Source organism: Theropithecus gelada, chromosome 3, assembly GCF_003255815.1.
Source record: "Theropithecus gelada isolate Dixy chromosome 3, Tgel_1.0, whole genome shotgun sequence".
Lineage (NCBI taxonomy): Eukaryota > Metazoa > Chordata > Mammalia > Primates > Cercopithecidae > Theropithecus > Theropithecus gelada.
In genome coordinates, this window is record NC_037670.1 from 29,473,869 (window position 1) to 29,485,418 (window position 11,550).

At 43.5% G+C, this 11,550-nt stretch overlaps 1 protein-coding gene across 2 annotated transcripts in view; it reads right to left on the reverse strand.

The window, feature by feature from the left end:
• IFNAR1 (interferon alpha and beta receptor subunit 1) overlaps positions 1-9,590 on the reverse strand; it is a 31,002-nt gene extending 21,412 nt beyond the window's left edge. The window contains exon 1 of one of the 2 annotated variants that reach the window (XM_025379780.1): positions 9,109-9,590. Coding sequence is in view for 1 of the 2 variants with exons in the window: in XM_025379779.1 (XP_025235564.1) it covers positions 8,621-8,696 (76 nt within the window). In the remaining variant the exon portion in view is untranslated. Of the gene's footprint in view, positions 1-8,620; positions 8,837-9,108 lie in introns of those variants that run through there. The other variant, XM_025379779.1, reaches the window with a different exon arrangement.
• Between the last annotated feature and the right edge of the window lie 1,960 nt (positions 9,591-11,550).

An 11,550-nucleotide genomic window follows, 5' to 3' on the forward strand; every position in this document is an offset into this window, starting at 1 on the left:
TTTCACTTCCAGATGTAGGACTCCCTGGAGCATTTCTCATAAGGCTGGTCTAGCAGTGATGAATTCCCTCAGATTTTGCTTGTCTGGGAAAAACTGTATTTCTCCCTCATTTCTGAAGGATAGTTTTGCTGGGAATAGCATTCTTGGCTGTTTGAGGATATCATCCCATCCTCTCCTGTACTGTAAGGTTTCTGTGAAGAAATCTGCTGTTAGCTGAACAGGGATTTTCTTAAATGTGACTTGATGCCTTTCTCTTGCTGTTTTTAGAATTCTCTCTGTCTTTGACTTTTGACAACAGACAATAATGTGCTTTGGAGAGAACCTTTTTGGGTTAAATCTATTTGGGAATCATTGAGCTTTCTGGATCTGGATGTCTGTCTCTCCAGACTTGGGAAGTGTTCAGCTATTATTTCATTAAATAGTTTGTATACGTCTTTTACCTTTTCTCCTCTTTCTGTAACTTACATAGTATGAATATTTGTTCCTTTAATGATATCCCATAAGTCTCGTAGGGTTTCACTTGGTTTTTCTATAACTGAGTAATATCAAATGATATATCTTCAAGTTCAGAGATTATTTCTTCTGCTTTACCAAGTCTGTTGTTGAAGCTGTTTATTGTATTTTTAAAATGTAATTCATTGAATTCTTCAACTGCAGGATTTGTTTGGTTCTTCTTCATCATGTTTTGATTTTTTTGTTCAATTTTTTGTATTGTGAATTGTTTTCCTGATTTGTTGAACTATCTGTATTTTCTTTTTCCTTTTCTTTTTTTTTTTGAGATGGAGTCTCGCTCTGTCACCCAGGCTGGAGTGCAGTGGCCGGATCTCAGCTCACTGGAAGCTCCGCCTCCCGGGTTTACACCATTCTCCTGCCTCAGCCTCCTGAGTAGCTGGGACTACAGGCGCCCACCAACTCGCCTGGCTAGTTTTTTTGTACTTTTTAGTAGAGATGGGGTTTCACCGTGTTAGCCAGGATAGTCTCGATATCCTGACCTCGTGATCCGCCTGTCTCAGCCTCCCAAAGTGCTGGGATTACAGGCTTGAGCCACCACACCCAGCCTGTATTTTCTTGTATCTTGTTGAGTTTCCTTAAGATCATTAGTTTTAATTCCTTTTCCAGCAATCTGTTGATCTTCTTTTCATTGGGCCACCATTAGAGAGTTCTTACTTTCCTTTGGTGGTGTCATATTTCCTTGCTTTTTCATGTTTTTGTGTCTCTGCATTGATAAGATAATTACGTCTTCCAAACTCTACAAACAATGGCTTTCAAAGACAAAGTCTTTTATTAGCAGTTGGGTTTCAGTATGCTGGTTTCAAAAGGTGTGGTGACTGTTTCCTGACAGATGCAGTGATATGGTCTGCATGCAGCTGCTGTACCTGTGTTCAATGTCAGTAGTAAATGGGTGCCTCAGGGCCTAGGCTGCAGAAGTTTGTGGCAGTGGTAGTGTAGGTTGTTAATGTCCTCAGTGTCAAAGGCTTTTAGGATGCTCCTATTCTTGTCTTCCCCACAATGGGGAGACTTAGGCAAGGGGATACCTCTTGGTGTCAGGTCTGACAGGGGCTATATATATGCAGCTGCAGCAGCTCTTGATTCCAGGTGAACGTGCTCAGAGTGGCTACTGGGCAAAGGTCCTAGGCTCAGGATCTCACAAACCTATTGAGACACTTGGTTCCTGAGGTGGGTTTGCTCTCTGTGGCAGGGGTTGGATGTAGGTTGCTCACAGAGCCAGGATTTGTGACCTGGAGGTGCTTCCTGGCAGCTCAGGCCCAGAGAATGGGTTATAGCTTTGATTCTACCCCTCTGGAGGTCAGGGCATAGCAATGGCCTGACTATAAAGAAGGGGTTCCCTGGAGGTTTGGGCCTGGGGAGCAGGGTATGGTTTTAATTTGGGAACATGAGCTAATAGGGCTCAGTGGCAACACAGGTCCCAAAGGATGAGGCACCATGAAGTCATGACTTTAAATCTTGGACTAGCTGGGGATGAGCAGTACCCCAGACTGTGAGACCAGGTGTAGCTGCAGCAGCAAGTACTACAAAATAGTGAAGCATAGCTATTATTTGGGCTGGGAATGGGGGTTAGGGAACAGTACAGTGATGACTCTCACTCAGCAGCTCAGACTCTAGACTAGTCCAGCTCCAAGGAAGCCGGGTACTACAGTTGTTTGGCCTGTAGAACAGGGTGTCTCAGCTGAGCCACTGCTCTGTTTCCCTGAGACATAGCGTACTACATCAGCTCAGCCCTGGGATGCATGGCTGCTTGGCTTGGATAGGACACTGATTCTGCAGGGAGCGATGTGCTCCTTCAGCTGAGGCCCGGGGAATGTGACTGTTCTGGTGGTTCAGGCCCTGTTTCCCTGGAATACAGTATACCACTTCAGCTTAGGCACAGGGGTGCACAACTGCTCTGGGCGGCCAAGGTACTGTTCCCTTCCTATTCCCAGGAAATAGGATGCTGCTTCAGCTCTTGCCCAAGGGAGGTGGGGGAGAAGTAGGTGGAGTAGTTCCACCTCTACTTGGCCCCACAGGGAAGGGTGTAATAGCTGCTTAAAGTTTAGCTTAAGGATGTTAAGCCATCAGCCTGGGGTGGTTCAGATGAAAGGAAGCCATGTCTACAAGTCTCCGAAGCAAGACACACTCCAGAAGTAGTTCCAGTTCCAAGATGGAGTGGCACAGTAGCTGTGAGGGCCACAGCAGGCAGAGCACAGTGTTGGTTCCTTCTCTGGAGGGAACGCAGCTAAGCAGACTCTAGGCAGCTTCCTCAGCTTGGCTTAGTTGCTGTCCAGACTCTAAGGAACCCCAGTGGTGAGATCTGTTGGTGCCCATGGTGTAGCTGGGGATTACTGGGATCTTCTTATCTCCTTGCCATAGGAAGAAGCTCCTCCTGGTTCCCAGATGATCCTAGGAATCCTGGTATTTCCTCCCATTCTCCATGTGGCCATCCCACTTTCCTCTGCTCACTAGGATTTCTGTTACTTCTTTGATGTACTCTAGCACTCTTAGTTAAGTTTGCTAAAATGTAGTTGTTTATTTGTTGTTCTGGCTGTCTTATGAGGGGATGAGCAGTAGAGGCTTCTAGTTGGCCATCTTGCTAACATCACTCTCCCAGACAACATTGTGTGTGTGTGTGTGTGTGTGTGTGTGTGTCTGTGTTTTGCTTTGTTTGATTGCTGTTTAATTGTTGTTAATCCTGTGCCAAGGGTCAGCTTGAACTATAAACTTAAGGTCTCTCCTGAGCCTTTCCCTAGGTATGTACAGTGACTTTCTAATTTTCCCCATAAATGCAGTTGTTTTTATATGTCCTAGTCTTTAGTATCTGACTCCCAAAAGTGAAAGAGAAAAATGAAGCAGAGGGGGATTTCTAGCCCTTTAAATCCATGAGGCAGGGGAGTGAGTGGGGTGGGGGTTGTAACAATGAGTAAGGGCAACAACAACCGTCCATCTCTTTGCACTTTTGTGATGAGAAGGAGCAATGAGTAATCAGAGCACAGATCCCAGAGATCTAGATGGTGGGTTTCTTTTTGCTCACCTGATTCCTGTAAGTTGTGTGCAGGTTGCTCTAATAATGTGCATAGCTGTCTGCCAAGGGTTGAGAGGTGGAAGATGGGTAGCTGCTATTGTACTAAGAGCTCAAACAGACCAAAATTAACTGCAACTTACCATCTAAGCCTGCCCTGCCCCCTGGAAGTTGCAAGCCTTCAATAGACTCCAGAGTTCCAAAATAGTTACATCAGATTCTGCCAGTACAGTTCTTGTCTAGGTGAGGAGACAGATTCCTGGTGCTTTCTACCTTGCCATCTTTCCAGAATCCTCAAAAGAAGTATTTGTAAAAACTGCTTCTTTATGTTAAACACATATCTCAAACTAGATTGCAAGTTCCTTAAGGGCAGAATCTATATCGTTTCATGGTTGATTTGCATTTTTTCAGAGTATCCAGCATAATGGTGGGCTCCCAGGAACTCCTTTAATATCACAAAGGACTGACCTTTCACTTTGATAAGCTATATGTTTTTTAAAAGACCAGCTTTTAAATTTATTTATGGTTCCTACAATATTTCTTTTACTTCTGCCTTGGGGCAATGTTATCTCATTGTAGACTTGTTCTACCACAGGGGCTCCCTTACAGAACTTTCTTAATTGAGACAGCTTCTTGCACTTTCCAGTTAGATCTTATAGTATGGGGTCAAAAGGGTAGACATCTGAGAAAACACTTTCTGATTTTTTTTTTTTTCTTTAATTTAAGGTGATATCCATCAGGTCTCCCCATCCTCAATTTTCTGTTTCATACTTGGAGTCTCTAAAACTTCATCCCTGAATAGAATACATCACATCCCCTTATCCCACTCTAGAATTCTTAACTTGCTTCTCATCCATTTATTAGAATTTATAGATTCTATTCAGCCAAAGGATAGCAACTGGGTTTACAGACTTTAACAAAAGATCTGATGGCATCTGTAGTATTTACAATATCTTGGGCAGAATATTATAATTCTAGTAATTTTGGGCCTTGAGACAAGAATAGAAAATGTTATAGGGTACAGCTAGCGATCTCCTCAGGGAGAAAAAAAATCCTTTACTGCTAAAGGAAGGAGACCCTGAAGTTACATGGGTAACTTCATGAAGGCATGCTGGCATTTGGAAGACCAACGAATAACTGACTGATAAATGGACAGGGGCTTGGAAATAAAGTTATTAAACAGGATTTTAGTTTTCACAGATTTTGCTCTGTTAGTATTGGCAATCTCCTTTTAATAATTTTTTCATAAAATTATTGTTATGTAACACTAACATACAATATATTAATTTACTAGTATATTAATGTGTTTTATATTAGCATATTAACAATTATTACCCCACATGTAAATGTATAAATGGACATTTAATCTAATATACATAAATGTATTTATAATTTTGGTTGCTTTCAACTTTTCACATTCATCTTGATGACCAAAATGGTGTACTATATTTTTAAGTCTGACATAAATCCAAATATAGGTATCTGTACAAATATGTAAGTAAATGTCTTCCCATATTTTTTATAGTTTTCTTAATCTAGGGTCCTAGAATTGCATTTACTAGGCTAAAAGGTATATTTATACAACTTCTGAAAGAATGAGCAACATTATAATCTCACTGAGTTAACTTTCAGGATCAGCTTGAGCTGTAAACTTAAGGTCTTGAGTTTTGAACATTCTGTTTTGAACATGATTATTTCTTTGGGGAAAAAGTAGGTAGTTGTGTAAACCAAAAATAAAATTCTAAGTCCCTTAACCATCAGAATGGACCCCTTCTCTTGACCAAGGGCATTCCAAAATTAACCTGAAAAACTACTTCAGGCCAAGATGGGGAAGGCAGGTTTGGCTATGCCTCATTATACCCTCCTCTCTTCTGGAATTCAGAAAAAGCCAACCACCATTAACATCAACACAGACTTTAAGTTTCACAAGAAACAGTTACAATCTATTCTCTCTGAAGCCTGCTATCTGCAGGCCTCATCTGCATCAAGGGTGTTCACTCTTTTGGCTTCCTTGGGCCACAATGGAAGAACAATTGTCTTGGGCCAAACATAAAATACACTATCTGATGAGCTAAAAAAAGAAAAAAGAAAAAAAAAAAAGGAAAAGAAAACAAACAAACAGACAAAACCCCTCATATTTTAAGAAAGTTTTACAAATTTGTGTTGGGATGGATTCAAAGCCGTCACAGGCTGCATGCAGCCAGTGGGCTGTGAGTTGGACAAGCTTGATCTGCATGATAAAATTTTGGTCTCCACAACCCCTTGGGACATCCCAGACATTCCTTTCTATTGATTCCAGGTTTTTAGATAATAACTCTTTCAAGCAATTATCAATCAGAAAATCTTTAAATCTATCTATGACCTAGGAGCCTTGCTTTTTGTCCTGCCTTTCCAGATCGAACCAATCAAATGTACATCTTCGATGTACTGATTGATATATTATGTCTCCCTAAAATGTATAAAAGCAAGCTGGGCCTTGGGCACATGCGGCCAGGACCTCTTGAGGCTGTGTCATGGATGCATCCTTAACCTTGGCAAAATAAACTTTCTAAGTTGATTTGAGACCTGTCTCAGATATTTCTGGGCTCACAGTTAACTGAAAGATACTGATAATTGGGCCCTTAACATACAAGTAGACAATCAGGAATTTAAATTGTTTGGCCTTTAGGAAAACAGTCTAGTCTGGTTAAGCCCCAGGGCTCTTAGGCCAGACCCAGGGTTGACTTCCCCACTCAGCCATGGACTGGCCTATACAGCCTCAGGCAAGTCACTTGATCTCTCAGTTGCTCAGTTTCCTTGTCTGTTAAATAAGGATAACAGTATCTGTGTGGCTCTGAAAGCTTAATGAGTTTATACTGTTAAAACACTTAGATTAGTGTCTGGCACACAGTTAAGAGCTTAAGAAATGCTAAATGCCTATAAATTATATCTTGCCACCTGTCCTCTAACCTAATTTTAAATTAATTTCTTAACACATACCCTCCTGGAATGTCAATTTTATATGAAAATTCTGGGAAAGCTCTTTTCACATCAAACGAAACATGAGTTTAATGCAAATTTTTCATAAACAAAAGACTTCAAAGAAATTACTACGGGATGCACAGGGACCCTAGTACCCACATCCTAGGGAAAATATACTACATATTTGTGGAAAAGTTTGAGAAATAGTATATCATGTACCACACAGGTATATGGTTTCCTAAGAAAACAGGTAAGTATTTTGAACTCACTCGCAGGCTCACAGACCACCTGGACTCCTGCACTGGGATGCTAGCCCTGATTCTCTTTGGGTACCCCTCCTCACTACAAAATTACCTCTCAGTCTCTTATCAACCTTATAATAGTTGCCATTTCCCCATGCATCCCAGGTAAGTATGAAGAATTTCAGCAAATTAGCCTGGTGACGCCCTGCCTTTGTATTTTTCTTTTACTATTTTTGTAAAAGAAAAAAAAAAAAATCTCAGGCCCTCTCCCAACTTTCTTACACAAAAGGGAAGATAGTTAAGCCCAGAGGCCAAGTGACTGCAACACCCTCTTCCAAATGAATGGCTGTTACTAGCACAATGCTTCAGCCAAATCCCCAAGGAAAGATAAAAAGACTCAGCCATCTGCGAAGGACTACCCCCACAGATCATTGTGAGTCAATTCTTTGCTGGTTTCCCATAAACAAGGGGATGCCAACTGTAACTTCAAGTCTACAACCTAAGTCTAGTTCCTAAAACTAAAGTCTAAAGTATAAATAGACCGGGTGCGGTGGCTCACGCCTGTAATCCCAGCACTTTGGGAGGCTGAAGTGGATCGTTTGAGGTCAGGAGTTCGAAACCAGCCTGGCCAACATGGCAAAACCCCATCTCTACTAAAAATACAAAAAATAGCCAGATGTGGTGGTGTACACCTGTAATTCCAGCTACTCAAGAGGCTGAGGCAGGAGAATCACCTGAACCCGGGAGGCAGAGGTTGCAGTGAGCTGAGATCACACCTCTGCACACCAGCCTGGGCAACAGGCTGTCTTCTCAAAACAAAACAAAAAAAAGTATAAATAAAAACGTCTTCCCATATTTTGGACAGTTTTCTTAGTCCTGGGTCCTAGAATTGCATTTACTAGTTTAAAAAGTGTGAATATTTTTATGACTTCTGAAAGACTGAGCAACATTACTATCTCACTGAGAAAACATTTCATTGAGTTTTGAACATGATTATCTCTTTGGGGAAAAAGTAGGTAGTTATGTAAACCAAAAATAAAATTCTAAGCCCCCCAACCATCTGAACGGACTCCTCCTCTCAACAAATGGCATTCCAAAGTTAACCTGAAAAACTAATTCAGGCCTTCCACACTGACAGTGTCAATTACAAGCTTATCTTCTCAGGTGCAAAACAAAGTGAAGACCCCACCTACTCAGAGACATCTGCACAACGGACTCCCTTTACTCTCTTTTTCTCTTCAACACACTCATGGTATCTTAAAATACAGATTTCTTGGGCACTAACTGAAGTGTCACAGAACTATCTGCCTTACTGCCTCACTGCCCCACCTCCTGAAAACCTCTGGAAAACCAGTCACAGATGTGTCTGTGGCTCATGTTTTTCCCGGATGCGCCTGAAGCAGGATTAGTAAACCTCGAGGACTGAGAATTACGCCTCAGTCACTCCGATTGTCATTTCTTATTGGCCTGTATGACTCCTGAGGGCAGAGAAATCCTGGTCACACTTAGCTCACTCCTCCGTGGGACTGGCCGCCTATTTACCAGATTGAGGAAATGCATTTCGGGAAATGTTTTGTTTATTATCAAACAGGCCAGCTGAGCCGCAGTACTTTCCCGGAAAGAAGCAAACTCGACACAAGGCTCTGGCACTGCCACCTCACGGGGATGGGGACCCGGGCGCGCCCAAGGACCGGAACACGCGTTACAGGCAAGCGGCGACAGAGGACCCAGAACACCACTTTCTCCTGATTGATTTTCGAGCCCAAGTCGGGTTTAATCTTTGCCGCGGCAAAGAGGATGGAGGGTTGGGGGTCTGTCGCCCCCAACACCATCGCCGCCCCGGTAGCCCAGCTGCGCGCCCTACCTCCGGCCCTCCGCCGAGACTCTCCTCCCGGCCTCTCACCTGCGGCTGCGGACAACACCCACATCGCCAAGCTGACGAGCACTAGGGTCGTCGCGCCCAGGAGGGTGACCATCATATGGGAGCCGCCGCAGGTCCCACCAGTCACATCTCCGAACGCAACACTCCTCTTAGCTTACATGGCCCCCTCCTAAGCCACACCGCCCCTCTGCGCACGCGCTGCCCCTCCTAGCTCTCATCGCCCCTCTGCGCACGCGCCTTTCCCCATGGCTCGCACCGCCTCTCCGCGCACGCGCCATTCCTCCGCGCACGCGCCTTTCCTCCTAGCTAGCACCTCCTCTGCAAACTCCCATTGCCCCCTCTAGTTGCACCACGCCTGTGCACGAGCGCCTTGGAAATGGTAGGCCTCCTGCCTTGTCTTCTTCCAAACTCTTTCCGGCCAGTGGCCGATCTGGCGCAGTTCACCATCGCATTCCAGGAAGACCCCGTCTCACGGGAGGCCTTGACCTTCACAGGATCGCGGCACACACGTGCGCAGACCCAGCGACTTTGGAGTTCCTGCGTGTCTTCCCCATGTCTGCAGTCGGAGGGCGTGGGTGGGGTCCGGGTTGTGGCCTCGCGCTCTTCGTCCTTGCCCTTCTCCGCCCGGAGCGCTTGCTGACCCTAGAGCCTTGGATAGTGGCGTTGGGAGTCCCCAGCGGCCTGGGAACCAGATGAGGCTGGAAGGAGGAAGTGGCTGAGCGACCAGACTGTTCCTGTGTGCAGAGCCAGAGCGGGGCAGAGGCACTCGTTTTCGGGGCGACTTGGCTGAGGGGCGAGATGGTCCCTTGGAGAGAACCGCCACGGGCCCTGGGCCGAGGGGCTCCAGAACAGCGGTCGCTAGGCTTTGGTCGTCGAGCTTTATCCGTAAACAATTCGAGCCCCCCGTTCGAATGATTATTTAATTAAATTACTCAGTAATAGATCAAGTGCATTGTGAAAATATGCAAAATAAAATTTAAATGATGAGATAATCAAATAATTGGTTATTATAACAACCAAGCAATTAATTAGCGGTTACATAATTAAATGAATGTTTGTAAAGAACAATACAATGGAATTTTTTTTTTTTTTTTTGCTTTTTTTTTTTTTTGAGTCGGAGTCTTGCTGTCTCGCCCGGGCTGGAGTGCAGTGACGCGATCTCGGCTCACTGCAACCTCTGCCTTCCGGGTTCAAGCGATTCTCCTGCCTCAGCCTCCGGAGTAGCTGAGAGTACAGCGGTGCGCTATTACGCCTGGCTAGTTTTTGTATTTAGTAGAGATGGGGTTTCCGCTGTGTTACCCAGGCTGGTCTGGAACTCCTGACCTCAAGTGATCCGTCCGCCTCCGCCTCCCAAAGTGCTGGGATTGCAGGCTTGAGCCACCACGCCCAGGGGAAATATGCCTGTTTTAAAGAGGTATAATTTACGTATCATTAAAGTAACCCAGTTTGAGTGAATAATGATTTTTAGGCAATCTATCCAGTTGTAGGTATCGTTTTAAAAACCTTGAATTATTACTTTATGATTCATCGATTTGGGGGTTTGATTCTGAGTGTGTCAGTACTTCGTTTTAACAACATCAAAGGTGGAAAAGCACCCCATGAAGACAGGCCAAATGGAAGAGGAAAAATTCCTGGTTGCGATTACAAAATCATAGTTATTTTAAAAGCCTTTCAAACGACTCTGTCTGTTTAAATTAAAATGTCCATTTCCTGCTGCCCAAAAGTTCTGCAAACTAGTTGGAATAGGATGCATTTTTATATTTAGAACAATGAGCTCAAAATGACTGAAACGTTTCATTAGATTTTTAAACACATTGGCAATTTCCTCCCCTCCTTTTCTTCCTGCTGTCCTTTCCTAAAATTTTCGTAGTCTTCCCTATCTTAATACAACCTGTTATGAACATTGAATTGTATTTTAATAAAATTGGATTGTGCTTTAATAAAATTTGCCACAGCTGTGACACCCTGTGGTAAGCACTTTGTGTACTTTAGTTTCAGCTTGTTATAATAACTTAAGGATAAGACATGAATTAATTTCCCCTGTGGTGCTAGCTCTATAACCTTAACCCAGAACCTCCTTTCTCTCCTTAATTCTAGTTAAAATGGTCCATTAGAGTTTTTCCATACAGCATGTTCTTTTTTACTTTTTTTTGGTGGGGAGGGGAGAGGGAGTCTTGCTCTGTTGCCCAGGCTGAAGTGTAATGGCATGATCTCGGCTCCCTGCAACCTCTGCCTCCCCAGTTCAAGCGATTCTTCTGCCTTAGCCTCCCAAGCAGCTGGGACTACAGGTGTGCGCCACAGCGCCTGGCTAATTTTTGTATTTTTAGTAGAGATGGGGTTTTGCAATGTTGGCCAGGCTGGTCTTGAGCTCCTGGCCTCAAGTAATCTGCCCACCTCAGACTCCCAAAGTGCTGGGATTACAGGAGTGAGCCACCACACCCAGCCCCCTTTTTACTTTTTGCTTAGAAATAATTTCAAATTATAGACAAGTTGCAAAAATAGTAAGATAACTCCCACATACCCTTTGCCCGGATTCAGCAAATCATTAATATTTTGCCATATCTGCACTCCCTCTTTAAATACACATACAAAGTCATATATGTATGTTACTTATTTTCCTGAACTTCTTTAGCTTTCTTTAATCCAGAGTAATTCCCTGGCCATTGTCTTTCATGTCATGGACATTTTTTTGATTTGGGGATTTTTGTTTTTCTTTTTTGAAAAACACAGGCCAACTATTTTATAGAATGCTTCTCCAATTTGCACTTGTCTGATGGTTTCTCCTGATTAAGTTCAGATTATGCGTACCGGGCTGTAATTCTACATAAATTGTGTGGTGTCCTCAGTGCATTCACAGGCACATTAAGTTTATTAGTCCCTCATCTGTAATGTTAATTTTGGTTATGTATCAAAATATTATAGTCCCCATTGTATAGTTACTATTCTGCCCC